Genomic DNA, 22,761 nt, shown 5'->3' with positions numbered 1-22,761 from the left:
GAACACCACAGAAACAAATTTGTGTGAAAAGCAAACTAGTGTAAAATCGTGGATTGCTATGGCCTAACTCAAAGGCCTGGCTACTCTTCGGTTACCCAAAGTAGTTTCAGAAAAGACCTAAAGCACTGTGTCCATGCTTTCTTGTGTCTGTGAGCTTTTATCAGTAGAGGCTGCAAAGGTCATAAACTGCTTACTTCTTTCAACTCTACCCAGGGAATTTCTGCTTGGAGGTCAATGTCTTCAAGAGGAATATGGCATCCATGTACAAGATGTCTTTTCACAATATTCCCAAAGGGCTGATGAATTTCAAAAGTAAAAAAATACTCATCGGATTGGGGAAAGAGTAATGCATTATGATGGCCCCCATACAGCACTGGCAAATTTCTTTTCTGGATGTCCTGAACTTGTTGCTAAGCTGTGACCAACTCCAAAAGTTTGAATTCCCTCACTCTGACAAGAGGGAAGAGGGACCAGTTTAATGAATCCTTAATATCAGCAAACTATCTAAGGAGTAATATTAAGTGACATAAATGCTTCTTCAAGGTAGGCATGCTGCCATTTCCCATTTGTCTCTGCTCACGGACCACTGCAGGAATCCTTGACCTGTACCCAGTGAAGGACACATTTTGGCAGAGTAGAATCAAATTTAGTACAGAAATCTGGCTAAGAGGGACAAGAAGTGAAACATTTGAATAACTACGCTGTCATCACCTTCATTAGATTTTAACTGGCATTTTTATACATGTGGGTGGAATTCCTTGTAAAACTGACCAAAAACTGCTCCACCTCAAAATCTAAGGGTTGGACATGAGATTGTATTTGAAAAAGAGGCAGCAAAAGACCACGTTTAAAATGCTTTATGAAATTTTATTTGATATTCTTTAATAATACAGATTTTGTGGTTAATGTGCATTTCTAAAAGTACATAATCAAACATTTTATTCTGCTAAATCTTACATTTGCCACAGAAATTTGACACAGATTGTTACTTATAGACTTACCACTTAGAGATTCATATTAAAATATGTCATGTAGAAGAGAGAAATGCATTTATATGACACTATTTACTGATTATGAAAATAGAGAGCTACAAAAATATTAGCTATAACAGAAAAATAGATTTCTTTTTATCCCCTGATTTCTGAAATTAAACATAACTATCAAAACAAAGAATAATCAAACTGGTTTTGTTATTTGATATCTATTACTGATACTAAATCTTCTGTTTTTGAGTAATTAAGCACATGATCCACCGCACGAGGGATTTTGCTGCTGTAATCATGAAGATTACTATTAAAAGCAAACAAAGCTGATCTGTGCACAGAAGAGTGGCTTTATCCAGGGCTCCACCCTAACATCTTATTTTTTGTTAAGAACATAGTTTAAATATTTAAAGAAGAATGTCGTGTTGAATCACTGGTGAAGAGTTTGGACACCTGTCTCAGGCACGAGTGGCTAATAGCACAGGATGATATGATGGTTAGTAAATACTCTCACTTTAAGTGTCTAGCTGAAAAAAAAGACAAGAAATTTCAGCTAAGGCTCCTTAATAAAGTTTTATAAATCCTCTTTTATGCTTTCTTTTCCTGTCATAGTAAAAATTATTTGACCCTCTTCATTTGTGTTTTATGGAGGTAATTACATTTTCACAGAAACAGTGTTACAAGTAAATGCAATTTTTAATTATAAAATGTTTCTTGGAAACATTTTCTCGTATGATAGAGTGTGCTTTGTTCCGAAATACTTAATTTTACTTACAATTAGAAGTCAAAGACAGAGCACAGCATAGAGCATTTTGAAAATTGCCACAAAAAGTTGGTATGTTTCACAATGGAAAACCAATAGTGAACACCCAATTAATTGCCTCTCAATTATTTAACAACTATTCTCAAAAAAGAATTATGATAGCTCATGATCATTAAATGAATGGCCAATGATGTCATATAATTTTGAAAATAAATCTGTTTAGAAATTGTATGTGTATATATGTGTATATTTATATATATATTTTATTTATTTAGAAAGAACTGAAAATAATGATCACAATTAGAAAAGATCAGCCTGTGTAGGTGACATCCAAGTTCACAGCGACTGTTTCACAAATCACCTTAACACACTGGATTCACAGTTAAAGGTAAGCCTCTCTTTGGTTCATAAGGTGTTGTCCTGGAAACCATTCTGATGCAGTCGATAATAGGGCAGACGCTGAGACAGAGCGTGCAGCCTGTACAAGCGTCAGTAATGGTGGGCAGGTGGGTTTCTGGGTCAAACTGTATAGCCTACAAACAGAAATAAAGAGTATTAATGTGACTGTCCACAAAGGTCAAGAATGTCCCCATTTTCGCATCAAGTTTCTCCCTGGCAGCAGAGCTGTACTTTGAGACAACTACAACCACCACTGCCGTGCAACTATAGCAACAGTTGAGCTGCCAGAAGGGGGCTGGGAGAAAGAAAAGAAATCCTTGTAAATTAGCAGCACAATGTTTAAAATCCCTTAGAGGTATTTTTCTTCATCGTGTGAGGAAAATATTTCATAACATAGTAATTCTAGAGATTTCTTTGCTCCGAGCAGAGCTCAGCTCTTTCTAGTTCTATGGGGATGGGGTGTTTTTGACCTGAAGGTGGCAGATGCACGGTCACATAGCCTCCTCCTCCTCTCACTCCTTGCTCTCGACAGTGGAAAAGAATCACTGGAAGTGGGACAATGTATGTACTTGTTTGGATTTCAAATAATGCATGTAGTTTTTAGAAGAAAGCAGTGCAAGGAATGAACCTAAGAGCCCGCTTTGCGTTTTGAGGATTTCCAAGCCCGTTCTGGGCACTGTCCTACTGTGAAATGCCAAGAATTCTAGTCCCAGCGCTGACAGTAATTAGTGTGAGAACCAGTGCAAGAATTTTGAAAATTTTTGATAATTTCTTTTTTTTTAACACGAAACAAATGATATTAAACAATAAAAATACCCAGTGAAAGCTTTACAGTTGAGATTTTTATTTAAAGAATAGTTATTTGCCTGTTAAAGAGAAGCATTTCAACAGTGGGAACATGTGCCAGTCCTCATTGGCAGCTACAGAATTTCTGTCCAGATAGGCAGTTCTGTCTGTCTAGGGCAGGTGTGGGGTAGAGAGCCCTTAGGGGACTGGTCTGGCAGTTTCGCCTTTTTCAAGAACAAGCACACTGTTTTTATTCAGATAGTGCACTAATTTTGAGTGCCTAAGTGAGGGTTAAGGGAATTGTGAGGGACTTTAAGTCTCCCCTCCCCTCCTCCACAGTCACTCTTTAAAGCCAGATCTGCAGATCTTACATTTTCAGATGATTTTTTTATTTTGTGATTTTTTTCTTGTATCATATATTGTGTTATAATCCAATTCAAAATAAAAATATTTTTGGTTAAAAATCTCCCCCATGAAGCTACATGTAAATATATATATTTTTCCTCTTTTACAAACATAAAGAGAGAATGATTTTATCAGAGCACATCATGTTAGACTGCTTAATCTAACAAAAAAAGTTACCTTTAAGGAAAAATCATATTTGAACAAGAAATATGGTTGTAACAGAATATAAGGAAATTTGTCTGGCTGTAACAAACTATAAGAAAATTTGTCCATGTAAACATGGTCACCGTGTTTAGTAAAACAGTATCTAAGATTGCTGTTTGGATGGATAAACATCTATTTCTCTTCCTCATATATCCATTTGTAAATAGAAACACAATGAAGTAATTAGTGAAATTAATATAATACTTGTGTCTGAGAAATCTTATGCTTTGAAAATTTGCAAACATACAAAATTTTGCTTTCAGTTGAACATTTTGATTTTCTACATTTTTGAGACAGAAGAGCCAAAAAAAGAGTTTCTAAATTATTTTAATGCATAATTATGTTTTTCTATTAACAAATCATTTTTGCTGAAGTTGTACCAAGGCTAGAATTCTAAGGTGGTGCCATAACTTCCAAGATTCAAGATATTAGAACCCTGATGCCATTATTTTAGTTATAGGAATTTTGACTGATCTAACTGGTTAATTAAAGGAAAAATGAAATAAAGTAAATATAATATGATTATCATTTTCAATAACTGCAGAAGATCCTTTTCGAAAGAAAAAGTAACAGATTGGATAAAAATTTGTTATAGAACTAATGCCAAATTAAAATAAGAGAAAGAGAGTTTTAAAATTAAAATATGTCTATCATCATGAGGGCAAGGACACAAATGGATATTTGCACACCAATGTTTATAGCAGCATTATTTACAATTGCCAAGAGAAGGAAACAGCCGAAATGTCCATCAACAAACGAGTGGCTATACAAGCTGTGGTATATACGTACGATGGAATATTATGCAGCTGTAAGACAGAATAAAGTTATGAAGTATATAACAACATGGATGGACCTTGAGGACATTATGCTGAGTGAGATTAGCCAGAAACAAAAGGACAAATACTGTATAGTATCACAGATATGAACTAACATTAGTAAATGAACTTGGAGAATTTCAGCTAAGAACAGAGACCATTAGGAGATAGAAATAAGTTAGGTATTGGGTAATTGGAGGTGAAGGGATACAGATTGTACAACAGGATTGATTATAAAAATTCAGAAATGGATAGCACAATACTACCGAACTATAACACAATAATGTTAGTACACTGAATGAAGCTGAATGTAAGCATGATAGAGGGAGGAGGCCTGGGGGCACAAATGAAATCAGAAGGAAAGATAGACGATAAAGACTGAGATGGTATAATCTAGGAATGCCTAGAGTGTACAATGACAGTGATTAAATGTACAAATTAAAGAATGTTTTGCATGGTGGAAAACAAAGGAATGTCAATATTGCAGGGTGTTGAAAATAGATGGTGATGGTAATTCATATTTTAAAACTTTAACTAATGTGCAAGACTAAAGCAAAAAATGTTTATTTGGTACAAAATTTATAATTTGACTAGTGCATTTCCTAATACAATTTATATGGACAGTTTAATTGAACAGCCTAAGTACACAGAACCTTGAGTAGGGCATGAGAGTTTGTAGGTTTGTCCAGAGTAATGCCCTAATAAATCCTAGAGTGATTTGAACAGTGAATAAAAAAGTATTTGCAAAGTCCCCTTGGGGGAATAGTGAGGAAGGGGGAAAATTCAACTTCCCCATGTGGAGAATTCCTGATATCCTACAAGCAGTGGGGACAACCAAAGCAATAGGCTAAGCCCTCAATCTTGGGGTTTGTTCATATGAAACTCATCCCTGCAAAGGATAGGCTAAGCCTGCTTAAAATTAGGCCTAAGAGTCACCCCCAGAGAACCTCTTTTGTTACTTAGATGTGGCCTCTCTCTCAGACAACATGACAAGCAAACTCACTGCCCTCCCCTCTCTGTATGTGGGACATGACTCCCAAGGGTGTAAACCTTCCTGGCAACTTGGGACAGAAATCCTAGGATGAGCTTGGACTCAGCAACAAAGGACGGTGAAAACCTTTCAGTCTAAAAGGGGGAAGAGATAAATGAGACTGAAGTATCAATGGTTGAGAGATTTCAGAGAGAGTCAAGAGGTTATCCTGGAGGTTATTCTTAGGCATTAAATAGATAGCACCTTTTTAGTTAAGTCATAACAGAGAGGCTGGAGGGAACTGCCTGAAACTGTAGACCTGTGTTTCAGTAGCCATGTTTCTTGAAGGTGATTGTATAATGATATAGCTTTTGCAATGTGTGTGATTGTGAAAACCTTGTGTCTGATGCTCCTTTTATCTATGGTATGGACAGAGGAGTAAAACATAGGGATTAAAAATAAATAAATAATAGGGGGGACAAATGTTAAAATAAATCTAGTAGATTGAAATGTCAGTGATCAATGAAAGGGAGTGATAAGAGGAATAAAAAAAATAGGGGAAACAAAGGCTAAAATCTATTATGTAGATGAGAGGGAGGGGTAAGGGGTATGGTGTGTATGAGTTTTCTTTCTTTTTTCTTTTTATTTCTTTTTCTGAATTGATGCAAATGTTCCAAGAAATGATCATGGTGATGAATATATAACTATGTGATGATACTGTGAGTTTATGGATTATGGATCATTAATGGAATGATCATGTGGTAAGGATGTTCATTTTTGTATGTTGCTATGCTAAAAAAAATTAAAAAAATTAAAAAAAAATATGCCTATCATATCACTGTTAGGTGGTCATGAAAATATGCAAAATCCCATCATGAGTAACATGAGACCTGCTTACCCCTCACACCTTCCCTGGCTGAAGAAAGCGAATAAACTTCAAAGTTTTTAGATGGGGCATTTTGTTTACCTATAAAATTCCCTTAATCATTTCCTAACACAATCTTATTTTATTATGCTTTTTTGTATGTCAAAAGTTTAAGAAATGAAAATAATACTGCTCTGTAGATTTAAGAACTTTAAATGTGAACTTCCATTTTGTTTTCTCCAAACTCCACATATAAAAAAATGTTCTCTCACTTTCACACCAAAAAGAGGCGTTTGAGGAGAACTTAGTTTTAAAGGCATTGTTATGATCATTTTTCATTCATTGCTAAACTTCATCCTGTTCAAGGTCATTATCATGTCAAGTTCTATTAAGTACCACAGGTTATAAATAGATAGGTGCTAACTGAAGAAGCAAGTGGAAAATCTATTTAATGCTTTGACAGAGATATTCATTGAATGTGTTTTCAAGAGAGTAGACACCTGAGGAGAACTGAGTCTCCACTTTTTTATTTTCTAGCTGAACATTGAGGAGGTGTGGGAAGAATCTATGGCTCACTTTATGTGGAAAAATTATACCTCTTTGACTTTTCCAGTTCTAAAGGATTTCCTAGGACCAAGCTGCATGATTAGTTTATGACAGAGTAATATCCTACCTTTTACTATAGTAGAAATGCAACAAATATCGAATGGAAGAGTTTTTGTTTTTTTTTCACAGAAAGAATCAAGTCTTTTCAGGGTAATGACAACAAATGGTAGTTATTTTCCCCGTCCCTCTGTAGTAAAACACAATGCTTTCTTAATGTCCATATTGTGTGCATTTCTCCTTTAGTTTGGATTTCTCCTTTCAATTTTATGGGTGAGGTAATGATATTAAAATAACACTGGACATTGAATAGTGGCATAGTTAGCATCTTAAGTTATGGTTTTCCTTAAAAAAAATACTATGCTTTGAGAGTAAGGGGAGAGAAAGATATGTCACGGCTGAAGATCAATATTTGGCATATCTGTTTTGAATCACACACTTAGCAACAGAAGATGCTTTCTGCCACAAAAGCCTGAAATCAGCCTCAGAGAGTCTTTGTGCTAATTAAAGCTGGATTCCTACCTGGTAACCAGAGTCATTACATGTCATGTAGCATTTACCACAGTTGATACACATTTCTTCATCGATCAAAGCCACAACTTGCTCTGTGTTGCTAAGTTCACCATATGTTCCAATGTACTGCAGTGCTTTTCCAATTACATCCTGAAAGGTAGAAACTGAATTACTTAGTGTCCCTTTTTAAAAACATCACAGTATAATACATAACAGTCTAAATTTATTACATTATAACATTACATTGTAAAATATTGTGTTATGTTAACTCAGGAGGCTTTGGATGTTGTACTTCTCATAGATACATTTTTCATGATATTTATATAGCTAAATATTTCTGTCCTCTGAAGGATGGACAATATATATATATATACCTGGCTTGGAAATATAAAACCTAATGAACTGCATTTAGTAGATTTTCTACTGGATAATCTAAAGCAGTATTTCTGTGAAACAGAAGAAATGACACTTTTTTCAGTTGTCATGGCTTACTTTACATCAATTTTGGACCTTGAAGAGTCCAAAAATAATGAAATGTGAAAAAAGATAATGTACTGATACTAGAAAAATTTAGATTGCTGGGGATGGGGGGAATTGATAAAAGTATGCATGCATGTATCTATATCACTGTATTTGGATTTTAGATTTAATTTAGAAATTGCTCTAATAGAACACCTACCTGTGATGTATTGAAGAGTATATTTCATCATTAAAATATTTTAATTTATGTTAATTAATCAGATTGATCTAGTAGTTAAATCAGAAGCTCTCTTAATTTTAAAGAACTAGAATTTTCTTCATTCACCACTGAAGATTTTTCATGTGGTTTCACATTGTTTTGTTCTTCAGATTAATTGGAAGAGTGCTTAATATGTGAAGCACAGATGATGTTTCATCAACAATAAGATACACTTTGTTTCATAAAACAAAACAGAAGAATGTAACAATGTTTGCCAAATTAGCATGCTGTCAAGATTTTCTGCTTTTGTTTTTAACTTTTAAAAAGAGAATCTTTTGTGTGTATTCAAGGTCCATGCTCAGGGAGTTATGATACTTACTTAATGGCATCTTTCCATATTCTTTGGTATTTTATTTTTTGCTCTTCCTTTTATGACCTTGGTTATCCTTTATTTTTTTTTTCTATTTGAGCTCTAAATGACAATACGCTATGACCATGAGCTTTCAAACAGAAAAGTGGTTTATCTTATTATATATAGTGTTTCTGTACATCTCTGAAGGGGTAAATTGTTAGAAAACTTATAATACTGTTTTTCACTATTTTCTTTTTAATGTGCTGAAGTTATAATTTCAACTATACTGCAGTCTGTGGTTAGGCACTTGATGTCCAAGTAAATTCCACCATCTCACATTGATTCCCCAAACTCAAGATCTACATTTCTCAGCTGCATGATGGGCACTGCTATAGAATAGGTACGTTAGATTCACTAAACTCACTTAGTGAGTTTACTCACTAAACTCATCAACACAAAATTGGCTCTTCTTTCTGATTTCCTTAGTTTTATGAATAATCATTGATGCCTGAAATTTCAGTCATGTTTTGTTTTAAATTCTCCCTGCTCCAATATCTCATCTTTGTCAGATCTTCGGATTCTGGGTCTGCAATATCTTTTGAATCCCCTTTCCATGTATGGTGACCTGAAGCTATGTACTATAGAAAACCATGTTCTTCAAATGTTAAAATAAATTAGATTGAAATGTTAGTGATCAATGAAAGGGAGGGGTAAGGGGTATGGTATGTATGAATTTTTTTCTGTTGTCTTTTTATTTCTTTTTCTGAATTGATGCAAATGTTCTAAGAAAGGATCATGATGATGAATATGCAACTATGTGACGATATTGTGAATGACTGATTATATATGTCGAATGGAATGATCATAAGTTAAGAAGGTTTGTGTTGGTTATATTTAAAGAAAACAAAAGAAAAACATGTTCTTAAACTTAATTCATTTCTGTGGGTGTGAACCCATTGTAAATAGGACATTTTGATGAGGCTGGACTGAATCAAGAAGGGTCTCAATTCTCTTACTTGAGTCCTTTATAAGCAGAATGAAATTCAGACACAGAGAGAGAAAGGCACAGAGGAAGCAGCCATAAGTTGGAAGTCAATGGCACCCAGAAGAGAAAGAAGACCCTGCCATGTGCATTGGGATATGGTAGAAAAGCCAAGGACCAAGGACTGCTGGCAGCCAACCCCAGAATGCCACAGTGTTTGGGAAGAAAGCATCGCCTTGATATATGCCTTGATTTTGGACTTCTAAACTCAAAACCATGAGCCAATAAATTCCCGTTTTTAAGCTAAGTACACTGCATGGTACTTGCTTTGGCAGCCAGCAAACTAAAATACCATTTCTATCATTACCTTTAACCATTATTAATAGATTTCCCATTAGTCTTCACACAGCTGCAAAAGCCTTCTTTATAAGTCTCATTCTCCTACCATTCTTCCTTTCTCACTCTACCCTATACAATGTTTCGTCTTAATCTAGGCACTAAAGCACAGACTAAAATTCCCATTACTTTACCCAAATTTTATTGAATAAATACTGTCTCACCAGCCTGGCATTTAAGGCTTTCTACTAATATGGTGTGGTAGTTTGCAGGTTGTGTGTACCCCAGAAAAGGTCATGCTCTTTTAATCCATTCCTGTGGGTACAGACCTATTGTGGATGGAACCTTTTGATAAGATTATTACAACTGAGATGTAACCTACCTCCTTCAAGTGGGTCTTAATTCCTTCAGTAGAGTCCTTTATAAGAGGATAAAGGAGACCCACAAAAGGCCCACAGAGCTCAGAGAAGTCCCAGAGAAGCCAAATGACAAAGGAAAATCCACAGAAGCTGAGCGAGGAAGCCACGGAAGACAGAAGCTGAAAGTAATGACGGGAGAGAAGGACCAGCAGATAACAGCCATGTGCCTTCCCGTGTGAAGGGGCTGTCCCACATGCCGGCAGCCTTTTTTTTTTCAGATAAGGTTTCATCCTGCTGATGCCTTAATTTGGCCATTTCCATTGCCTTAGAACTGTAAATTTGTAAGCTAATAAATTCCCACTGTAAAAACCAACCTATTTCTGGTATATTGCATTCCAGCAGCTTTAGCAAACTGAAACATAAGGCTTTTTCAATATTCTTGTAACTTCCAAATATGATGTACTTCAGCTGCACTGAACACACTTTCCAATAGACTACTTTGGGGTCTAGTTTTATGTTGAATCCTCTGACTGGAATACCCTTTCTTTCAATCTCTACTTTTCAAAATCCGTCCATCCTTCAAAGACATCTCAGATGCTAGGACTTTGTGAAGATTTTCTCAATCCTTTCTTCTCCTTTCCTAACCAGATCTGAAGATGTAATCTCTTTCTCTCTTTTGTACCTTCTACTTTCCCTTGTACCACCCCTTTCTAGCCCCCCTCTTCCACTCTCTCCTCCCCTCTCCTTTCTTTTTCTAGTTTGTCTATAGTATTCTGTTTGTATCTTTTATAAACAATAATGATAACAGATAACTTTTGAGTCCTTACTATATATTTTAGGACACTGCTATAATTTGTATACATTTTCTCATTTAAAACTCTCCCATTTTACAGATGATAATGTGACTGAGAGACAAGGTACAAAATAAGTAAATGATGAAGCGGGGATTCAGTGCTGCCAGACTTGTTTCATATATATATGTGTACTTAGCATGCAGTATGATTTTAGGTACATAATTGGATGGGGAAATAGCTACTTATAGATTTATTGAGCATTATTACGTATTAATATGAGATTTAAAAATGGATTTAAGTACTTCTTCAAGTAAAAAATAATCATGGTAAAATTATTTGAATGTGTTTAATATTTTCTAATTATATATATATATATATATATTTTTTTTTTTTTTTGTATGTTGCCTGGCAGGGGTCACATTTCATTCTTTATCCATGTGAGTATCCCACTATTTCAGCACCATGTGTTGAGTTTTTGTTGTTTGTTTTTTCCTTTGTTTGTTTGGAAAGTGCATGGGCCAGAAATCGAACCCAGGTCTCCTGCATGGAAGGCAAGAATTATATCACTGAACTAAGCTTGCACCCCCTCTTATAATATTTTAAGACAGCAAATGCATGTGGTCACTATCTGGTTCTAAAGGCTGTTTATATGTGTTAGAAATCATTTTTTTAAATCTAGGAAATACATTAGTCAAAGCAATTGTTGCATTAAATCAAATAATGGCTTGACTGAAATCACCAGTCAATATTCAAAAGATGATTGATTGAACAGGAAATTCCCTAGACAGTCATCAGGCTTCAAAAGAAACAATGTATATTCAAGAGATTTTGCTATTGGAAGCAAGTCCACATTTGAGTACATTAAAAAAGTCTTTTGCTCTAAATTGGAGATTTGCTGTTGTTTTTTTTATTAAAACATTATCATTTAATGTGAAACTAAATTAAACAAGGTGCTTGGAGCCTCTAGAAGTTATTAGCAACATGGTGTTAAAAGCCACCCCTCATTAATCATAGTTCTTTATGAAAATTTTATTTGTTTTTATCTGGGAGAGGATAAAAGATTGACAACTCTTTTAAATTATTTTGGGAAAGAGTATCAAAGGAAATGAATTGTCATACTATGTGGCTGAAAACGTGGACATTTGTTTAAACCCCAAAGCCTCTAGAAAGTACTGCCAATTTACGAATACCCTTGAGTACATGTCCTGGAACTTGTAGTTAGCTGAGAGATGCATATAACCAGTAAGGCACATATGGCTAGTCTAGTCCCTCTTGGATAAACATCTGTGTAGATTAGGGAAACTTATATTTATTAGTTCAAGCAGGATATGGATATACAAAGGTCAACAATCTACTGTAGCCATCCCTGATTTGTAGAAATATTTGTGAATATGTGTGTGTAGATAAAGCTATGCTAAATCCTTTAAATTTTGGATGATATATTTCATTTAAATAAAGATAGTCACCAAAGTAACATTGTGAAGGACAACAGAATTCCTAAAATCCCATAGTTGTCACTTGATTACTTGAGTAGGACAATCAAAATATTTTCAAAGGATAGACCTGCCAACATTTCTGGCTGATAGAAAAAGGGCCAAAGAGTAAGGAAATAGAAGACCTAAATTTCATTTTTGATGTATAGTAATTTATGGTTAATATGAATTTGTTAGTTTAAGCCCATTTTTATAATCAGTTCTAGTATTTTTGATTTGTGATTGTTATCTGGAATGTTAGCCTTTCTTTCCAGCTTCATGTCTTTCATACATTTGGTTAGCATACTTTCCACAATTTTTGTAAATAAGCGCCTTTCAAAGGGTACAATCAAGGACACTGCCCTAAGAGAAAACACATAACTCCTTCCAAGCTAACTAAGATCCAGTAATTTAAATTACTTGGGTGTGGCTGTTTAATCACTCACAAACATGCTTATCTGTATCATTATCAATGTTATGTGTTCTTATCCTTTTACATCATATTTACTACGTACCTAATAAACGTATCAAATAAGAAATGAGCTAATTTGGTTTGTTCTCATTTAATTTATGCTGGCTCTCCCTTAATACCATCTTCCTTTATGAGTGTTCCCAAATAAAAAAATGTAATAATCTTTGTACAATTGCACTCAGGATAAGTCTCAGGCTTTCTGGTCTGTTTCTATCTTGTCCTACTTTCCTTACCATATCTACTTCTTCCTTCTCTAGCGAACATAAGGCCACATTTATTTTCCAGCATTGTGAGCACAGCAATCTCATATAAAAATATCTTTTTTAAGTATACATATGTGATTTATTTTTGATATCCTATACAACACCCTCTGAGCTAGGAGTGGGGGGTGGGGGCAGGTTGTACAGTTAGTAAAGGGGGTCTTGAGTTTAAATTCAGTAGAGATCTGATAACTGAAGACACAGCTCCAGGATGCTGAGGTAGAAGGACAGAGACAAACCATGATCCAATAAATGAAGTAGTAGTAGATTGGTTGGAGAGAGTGACAGAAGCAAGTAAACCAAGAGATAGGCTAGAAGCAAATGAGAACTGGTGTATAGAGGTGGGAAAGGGAGGGTAAGGTGGGGGGAGCTTATTGGTGAAAGTGACAGACAGGTAGGTGAGGTCTGAGTGTGACCAAGGTTGGTTCAGCATAGACCTGTGGCCCCAGTCATTGCATTCTTTTTATTTGGGGTGGGTTCACGCATTAAAGCAGCAAGTTCTTGTCTGACACTTTGGATTTAAATTCCTTCAATGATGCTAAGGTGTTTTTATTATAGACTTACCTTCAGCAGATTTTAACTCTCAACATGCTTTCCCTACCCTTTTCAGTTCTAAGAGCATTCTCTTTGGGGATTATAGAAATTTAGTAGAAGCTCAGTAGTTTTTATTTATACTTGTAATTTGACAGTACACCATCTGCTCTGAGTGGTGGATGTATTTTTCCCCTTTTAATTTCTAATAGGAAAACATTCTCCAAATTCAGATCATATAAGTCTTTGACCCTCCTTACCAATTCTTAAATCTTGGCGTTACTCTTTTTCTTGCATGGGCAGGCAGGGGAATAGAACCCAGGTCTCCGGCATGGCAGGCAGGAACTCTGCCACTGAGCTACCATGGCCCACCCTTGGTGCTACTCTTTTGTGCTCATCTTTGGTAATGTAATCTGTCTCTTCTCATATGACCACTGAACACTGAGTTATCTAAATGCCTAATCATTTTCTTCCTCGTTAGGATAATTAGTCATTATGTTATCAAGTTTCTATTTGACAACTTTTCATTCTTATTTTTATTTAATTAAAATTTTTAATTTAATTTAATTTTTTAATGGTTTTATTCACATAGCATACAATCCTTCCAAAGTGTTTGGATCTCTTGAAAGTCAATGGCTCTCAGTATAATCACAGACTTATTTATTCACCACCACAATCAATTTGAGAACATTCTTATTGCTCTGAAAAATTAAAATACCATTTCTCGTTCTTTATAATTCTTTATGTTAGAGTTTCTAAGGGATTTTATCTATTATTTTCTCTGAACTTCCTAAAATTTGATTTCCTAAAGGTGGTATACTTGTGTATCTTGAGCTCAGATTTCCTTTTTTTGGCCTAACGAACTCTAAGTTGACACGGGATGGTCACTTTCCTTTAAGGTTCTTTTAGCTGCCATTTTTCTCAAACAGATTTCTACAAGGAGCCAGAAATAAGCCAAGTGCAGCAAGTTCCCTCATTGCTTCTATCTCTTCTGTAAGATTAAATTTCTAACAAGGCAATTCAGTACATTTTCAGATACTTTCCCTTTAGTGGAATAGGATTTTCATCTAAAGGCTGTAAAGGCTTGCATCACTCCTCTCTCTTGCCCTTCTCTATTAACTATCTGATTATGAGGTCTCTAATGTAGTCCCGGGATAACACTTCTGCTTTTCTTTCACTTCACTCTCATGCAGCAGCTTCTTCTGCCCTCAGGTTCGTGGGTTTCCATGCATGTGCATAAGTTTTGATGTAGACTGCTCCTCCCCTGGCCTCTCAATTACACTTATTTATTCCAAACAAGATAAACCTTTCCATTGCCATAGTCCACTCAGGAACCACAACTCAACAAATCTCTTAAAGACATAACAGATTATGCTTATAAAATTCTGTCTATGTTTTTTAAAATCCAGTTTAATTATTTTTCATCTGCCATCATTGTATATAGACAATTGAGAATATTAATGTTGGCCCCATTCCATTTTTCTTGCATCTTCTGAAATTGTTGGGCAAATCCTCCTCTATTATTCTTTCTGTGTCATCCCTTTTATGCTCCACAGTATCTAATATGGTCTTACAGTTTTATCTGAGTATTTTTTTTCTTCCTCTCACAATTCAATTGAAATAATAAACCACTTGATCAGGCTGACTGGTCTCCTGCCAACGCTGTCTTCCCAGTCTTATGAGATGCAGTCCATCTCTTACTAGAAGCAGCAGGAAGAAGAGATGAAAACATCGCTAGTGCCCCTAAACCATTCATTTTCTTACAGAGAAATTCAAAAGCATTAGAGATACATTCCAGGCTTCATAAAGAGAATGAGAATTCCTTCTCATATATATCAACAGAAGTAGAAGTATTCGGTGGACTTTATACATCTTGGCAGACTCTTAAGTCTCTGCTATATGCTACCTGGGAATAAAACATGTTTCCCAGGCCAAATGTGCACACTGTCACTTCAGTTCCCCAAAATGGCGAGACAAAACTGATTGCTTTGAAGACAGTACCTACTTTCTTTTCTCTAGAACAGGTGAACCTGTGGAAGGTGTCAGGAGCTTCTTCCTGGCTTGTCTTCTAAAAATAGACCCTCACATTTATCGAAAGGGGCCAGGTCCTTTTTTTTCTTCTTAACTTTATCTCATTTTTTTTCCTCTTCCAGCATTGTTTTTTGTTACATTCTTCATCCTTAGAATCCTTTTTTTTCCCCCTGATTCCTTCATAGAACTGGCAGCTCCAAAATATTGTAATATGAGTGCTGAATATTATGACATGATGAAATGTAATCAAGATGTTGGGATGAAAAAGAAGAAACCAACTGGATGTTAGGCTGTCACCAATGCCCCAGAGTAGTCACTGACATAGGACTGAATGCCTCAAAGGTCATTCTTTAGATTCCAAGGAGCAAGGAAAAGCTTGATAGTATGCTGACTAGCAAAGACTTCTGGTTCTGAAGGAACCCTTAGTCATGGTGTAATATTGGGAACGAATACTTTTGGATGAAAATCTTAGCTGAAATTCTTGGCAATTCAACCTGTACATCTGCTTGCCTTTTAACATCATGTTGATAAATTAACACTTATCAAGAAAATGGGGCTGTTCAACCTCTTTCTTTACTCATGAGAGTGTTTGCATGCTCCTTCGCTGCATGTGTACTTAATAAATTTCCTACCTACTTGCTCTGTCTGTGCTGAGCTCTTGTATTCTTTCTTGCAGTGCAGCCAAGAACCTGGAAACCCAAATCCAGCAACATATTTTGGCAAACCGGCCAGGAGTGAGGCTTCTCTTCTCCATCTGTCTAGACTGGTAAGTACTGGAAGCTTGGATGCATGGTTTTGCTTTTTCTTCTCACTTAGCTCATTGCTATCCTTTCCTATGTCCTCATTTTCACTGCTCTCTCTAGGAGTCTAGGGACTCTGAGGCGGTTTCCCCAGGATGTCACCTCAGTTCATCCTGAACCTTTGGCCCCCTTCTCAGAGGGGGCAGGAGCTCCATCTCCATGCTGTGTCGATTGAAGTCAGCTGAGGGTGGCAGGTGATGCTGCTTTTTGAGATCTGACCTGTGCTGAGAAGAGTCCAATGGGAGACAAATCAAGTTCCTGACTCTCTCCTGTTCCTTGGCTCACTGAGACTTCCCCACATTCTCTTTTCCTCCCCTCTGTGGATCAAGAAGCTTCCTGTTGAATCTGTTTCTCTTTTCACCTCTTTGACAGAGGGCCTCTCACCTGCCTCCGTGAGAATCTTTATCTTTTTCCTTATCTGGCTTTCAAAGCCTTCTAAGATATTCCATTTTAGTAACACAGGATTCTGGGTTAAATATACTTGTACTAAACAAAGTGTTGTCTTTAATATTGTTGGGAGTCATCTCTGGTTTAGGCTGAAGGGAACTGGGTACATTCCATTCAAAGTGTCTCCCCCAAAATGCCAGAAATGAGGTTTGCAGAGTAAGTGAGAGCCCCAGTGTGCTGATTTGAATCTGGTGTATACCAGAAAAGCCATGTCCTTCAATCCTCATCAAATATTGCTGGATGGGGGCTTTTTGATTATTCATAGAGATGTGACTCACTCAATTGTGGGTGGTAACTTCTGATTACATGGTTTCATGAAGATGTGTCTCCACTCATTCAAGGTGGGGTTGCTTACTGGAGTCCTTTAAAAGAGAATCGTTTTGGAAAAAGCTTAAGAGCCATGAAAGCCATAAGAGCTCATGCAGCCAGAGGCCTCTGGAGATGAAGAGGGAAAATGACCCCAGGGGAGCCTCATGAAACAAGAAACTGGAGCGAAAGCTAGCAGATATTGCCATGTTTGCCATGTACCCTTCCAGTTGAGAGAGAAACCCTGAATGTCATCAGCCTTTTTGAATGAGGATGTATTTCTCTGGATGCCTTAGATTGGACATTTCTATAGCCTTGCTTTAATTTAGACATTTTTACAGCCTTAGAACATGTACACTAGCAACATAATAAAATTCTGTTTTAAAAGCCATTCTGTTTCTGGTATATCACATTCTGGCAGCTTGCAAACTAGATCAGATTTTGGTACAGAGAAGTAGGATGCTGCTGTGGTTTCTAAACACCAAACATATTGGAATGGCTTTTTAAATGGATAAGGGAGAATTATGAAGGGGCTGTGAAGGGATTGATAGAGAAGGTCTAGAATGCTTTGAAGAGACTGTTGGTAGAAATGTGGATTCTAAAGATACCTCTAATGAGGCTCTAGACAGAAATGAGTTGTGTGTTATTGCATAATGGAAGGATGGCAATCCTTGTTTTAAAATGGCAGATAATCTGGCAACATTGACTGGTGGCTTTGGCTGGAAGGTGGATTTTAAAAGTCATTAACTTGGATATTTAGCAGAAACAATTTCCAAATTAAATGTGGGAAGTGCAGCCTGGTTTCTCCTTGCAGCTTATAGTGAAATGTGAGAGGAAACAGATACATTGAGGACTGAACTCTTGGGTATGAAGAAACCAGAAATTGATTATCTGGAAAATTCTGGGCTTCCAGGAGGGGAGACCCTGGAGAATAGTGCCTCATGTGAGGATTTAACCAAACATGGAACCAGTCAGCCATTTCAGAAAGAGCCAGGATTGAAGATGGAGTTATCCAGGAAGGAACTGTGGAAACTCCTTCTGTCTGATGGGTATGATCTGAGCCTGCTATATATAAAACCAATGAGTGCTGTGGGATCTGTATAAATGCAATTGCTGCCACTCTGGACTAAAAGTCTCAGAAAAGGGACAAAGTAAAGGTAGAACAACTTCAGAGGCAGAACTACAGAATCTAAAGTCTGAATTTAAGAGACCTGGGGCCAGGACAACAGACCTACCTAAGCACTTGGAGAGAGTGTTTCTCATTTCAGTGGAAGAGTTGTGCTGCCTCAGACCTTGGAGAGGGTGGACCATATTCCTTGGGAATTGGGGAGAGCCTGGCTGCTACCATATGGGGGGGTTGAGCATGTGCCCCAGGGATGGCAGACAGCCTTGGTGCAGCCTCAATGCTTGGGGAGGGTGGAGCTGAGAAAAAAAGTGGTCTCCCCAGTATCCTGAAGGTTGCATTTGGAGAGAGGTGGGCTGCTACAGAAATCCTTTCCATCCTTGGAAAGGATGGGACTGCTGCTTTCTAAAGCCCAGGAGATTTATGACTCTCAAACTTTGAAATCTAATGGAGTTTGCCATGCAGGTTTTCAAAACTGCTTGGGTCCAGTGACCCCTGTTTTCCTTCCAGTTTCTCCCTATGGAAATGGAGCCTCTTTTGCATGTTGGCAGCAAATAACCTGTTTTGAGTTTTACAGGTCCAGAGCCAAAGGAGAGTCTTGCCTTAGTACAGACCATGCCTGTAGCTGACTTTGATCAGATTTTGTACTGTTTCTCACTTTGTATTAATTTTTCTTAAAATGAGCATGCAGGCCTTCTTGCTCTCTGCTCACTCATAGCATTGGTGTTCTATTCCTCACCTGCCCGGGCCAGCCTGGATTGTGGTTTCTCCCCCCTACGTTTGCTCTTTGGTGCAGTTAAAACCTTGGTGGGCTTTTCTCATGGGGAAGCTACTAGTATTAAGGTTTGTTTTTGCTTTCTAAAATCTGCATTGCAAAGGACAGAGGGAGGCTCATCCCTGGCTTTGTCCTACTGCATGTCCATACCCAGAACCATGCTACATTTTATTGTGTTACTAGCCTTTCCCAGGACCCTTCCTCTTGGGGGGAGCCTAATTTCCTTGCTGCATGTTCTTTCCCTTTCACTTAATGATGGCCCTGGAAATTCCCTCTCTAGAGTTTCTTTGTTTGTAGCTATTCTTTAAGGCAGTAAGTCAGGCAGTAAATTAAGAATACAACCACTTCTAGCAAGATGAGTAGGTCAGGTAAGCAGTGTTAGGATGGTCCTGGGGATAAGGAGCCTGATCCCATGGCAGCTAAGGGATTAGTGCTCAGAACAGCAGGGCAGTGACCTGGACCTCTGGGCACTGGTAGGGAAATCTATGTGTTTCTCTTCCTTAGAAATGGCGGTGCTTCCAGTATTCCATTGGATGGCTTCTATGAAAGTAGGCTCTTCCCACCAAAGGGCTAAAAATGCTACTGCAATACAGTCTGGTCACAGTATCACCTGTAGAACATGGAACAGTCAGCTATAATCCTATCATACGGTTAAATCTTTTTTTGTAAAAGGGAGGGAAAATAGAAGAATTCCTTACATACATCTTTTTATGACCTCATATCAGGACAAATCCCTGAAGGACTCTTGCAAATTATGTTATGCCCAGGAAGATGAAGATGTTCAGAGGCTTCCTCCTCATGACTCTTCCTTGTGGGAGGAGGCAAATACTTACTGTAACCCTGTCTCAAACCTCAAACACCCCAGAACCCCCTGATACCAGGGCTGCGGCCCCTTCAACACACTCTCTGCCTCCACCCTACTCTAGTCCAGCAAACCATACTTGCAGTGTGCTGTAAACCATTCCACAGGGAAACAAGAAAAAAGAATAGTATATTTCCCACTCAGAAAGTAGTAAATGGAAATAAGGGAACCACCTGCATTCATGTTAAACCCATTTTATTGGTCAGTCAGCTCCAGATATGAGGAAGAAAGAAACTCCAGAAACTGGGCTCTGGACCACAAAGCCCTATGAATGATCTCTTGAATGCTACTTTTTCTGTTTTTAGTGATGGGGACAGGGCTGTGGAGGAGGAAAAGGTAAGGAGAAACAGGAACAAAACTCAGCTCAGAGCACTTGCCACGAATGGCGAACAGCGGTCCCGAAGCCACTCGGGGCAGGAGCCGGCAAATCCTGCTGAAAGTGCAGAAAGGTGGGCCTGGAAGCACAAGTGTCCTCAGGGATGCCGAGACCCCCCCAGGGCCTTGCTCTAGGTGTGGGAAAGCTGGACATTGGGCCTGGAGTGCATCGAGTCCCAAAGGTGAGTTGAGTCCCTCCCAAAGGCCTTAGTGACCACTCCTGACCAAAGTGGGCCTGGGGCTGCTAGTGGCTCCCTAGAGGTCACTGAAGAACATCAATTTCAACAAGCCCCAGTGAGTTTTGTCTTGGCAGCTAAGACAATTTTTAATTAATACTGAAACCACTTACTCTCTTTTGACCTGTCACTCAGGCCCATTTTCCCTGCAAACCTGTCCCATGGTAGGGGGGATAAAATGCCTAAAGCCAAGACCTTCACTCAGCCCCTCCTTTGGCAAGTTGGCAGCATACTTTTAAATCATCATGTTATCAGAATGCTCCACCCCCTTCTAGAAAGATCTTCACTCCTTGGAGGATCACTTTAGAACTAGTAAACCCTGCCAGTGTTTATCCCTTGTTTGCCCTGAGGTCCCTACTGAGTCAAGTCTTTCAGCATCCCCAAAGAAATCCTTAAGTAAATAAATCCATCTATATAAAATAAAGACATCCCAAAGCTAGCCCAGGAATTACCCTAACTGCATTCAAGTTTTCAGTGCTCAATCTTAAAAACTAATTTTTGTGTCCCTCTTCACCCTAACTCTCAATACCTATTTGTTTTTAAATGGCAAAAACTTAATAAAATTCCCACTCTATTCACTTAAACAGCGCTGGCCCAAAGGTTTCAAAATAATCCCTTTATTGTAAAAAATACCTTAGCAGCAAACTTTACTAGCCCCCAACTGCCTCAAAGTACAGTCTTGCAATATGTTTTCCTAATATAAAAGTGAATTTCATCGTAATCACTATTAACTGAATATATATGGATATGAAAAATCATAAAAAGGTTTAAGAAAGTAAACTTTATAGTCATTACTGACAGCAAGCCCTAAGTGAATATAGAAAATTGCAGGTTTAGTCCTAAATGGATGTGGAAAGTTGTGGAACATTGTAAAACAGCAAATTTTGTTTGTAGTCGCTGTTGACTACAAGAAGTATAGAGAGTTTATAAAAATGAATTCTGTCTGTCCTAGTCAATGCTGCTCTCTGTTAAACTGCTCTTTATGAAAAGTCATAAAAAAGTTTCTCTTAACCATCTAAGTACTCTGTTTACAAGATAAAAAATTTTATATCATATCAGAATAATATACTTGTTAATGTTTATATTAACCTTATCATCCTTCACTTCAGAAAATAAGTCTTTTCATTCTTAAAAGAAAACTTAAAAAGAATTTGTTCTCTCACCTTGTAAAGTGAGGTGCTAAAATAATTTAACATATTAAACATTACAATTTCTATTCTTCTGTTGAAGTAAATTTGTATAAGTAAAATGTTGTTCATATATTTAAAAATTATTTAAAATTCTTAAAAACTTAATGTTCTCACTTCCAACAGTATATTCCATTTACTAATCTGTATAACATTAAACAACCACATTTACTTATTAGTTACACTATTTTACTCTAAGCCTTCTCTACAAGTACAGATGGTCAGCTACAAGTCAGAACTTCATCTTCACCAACAAGAACTTTAAAACACAAACAAGACCAAGTATACAAACTATGCTCTACCTGTTAATACCCTAACCCTGGTACAAGTGTAGAAGTAAAATAACACAAAACTGCTGATATAGTTGTAATTAGTAACCCCAGTATAAAACAACTGTCAAATATTTCTATTCCTGAAAGTAAATTCATTTAAAATGCTTATAAAAAGTAAAGCTGGGTGGGCAACAGTGGCTCAGCAGGCAGAGTTCTCACCTGCCATGCTGGAGACCTGGGTTCAATTTCTGGTGCCTGCCCATGCAAAAAAAAAAAAAAAAAACAGCAAAGCTTAAAGTGTAAGCTCTTACAGCAGTCCAAACTTTAACTGTTATTTCTAAATTCTGAAATGCTTTGCTTTTTGCATAACCTAGTAGTTCCCTAGAATATTTACTATCTGTAACATCCAAGACTCACAGTTAATGTTCTTCAGCTCTGAAAGTCAGCATTACTCCATACAGCACCATGTAAATAACCCTTATCTAGTTAAGACTAAAATAAAATAATATTGTCTATATTCTAAAACTTTAACTTCTGTGGGAAACCAAAAAAAGAGCCAGAATATATATTTTTGAGCAAATTAATATTTGCTCAAATATTTTAAGCCAAATAATAATAATATATTTATGTCTGCAAAGTCCTTTAAAAAAAAACAACATAAAATTATTAAACTTCCCTACTTGGGGAATCCCTTCAATTCTCTTAAGTAGTGAGAGTGCCCAATTTAATAAACCAAAGCCCTGGCCCCAGGGATTTTAGCACAAAAAGCAAAACTAATTGCCTTCACTTGAGTTCTGGAACAAG

General features: G+C 37.1%; 1 protein-coding gene across 1 annotated transcript in view; it reads right to left on the bottom strand.

The window, feature by feature from the left end:
* Window positions 1–846: 846 nt before the first annotated feature.
* The window catches only part of DPYD (dihydropyrimidine dehydrogenase), a 961,456-nt gene continuing 939,541 nt past the window's right edge, over window positions 847–22,761 (bottom strand). The window contains 3 exon segments of the mRNA XM_077120172.1: window positions 847–1,510; window positions 2,108–2,279; window positions 7,316–7,456. Of these exon segments, the coding sequence (XP_076976287.1) occupies window positions 2,109–2,279; window positions 7,316–7,456 (312 nt within the window). The 3' untranslated portion in view covers window positions 847–1,510; window position 2,108.

This window comes from Tamandua tetradactyla, chromosome 11 (genome assembly GCF_023851605.1).
Source record: "Tamandua tetradactyla isolate mTamTet1 chromosome 11, mTamTet1.pri, whole genome shotgun sequence".
Taxonomy (NCBI): domain Eukaryota; kingdom Metazoa; phylum Chordata; class Mammalia; order Pilosa; family Myrmecophagidae; genus Tamandua; species Tamandua tetradactyla.
This window is presented reverse-complemented; position numbering and strand designations above follow the sequence as displayed.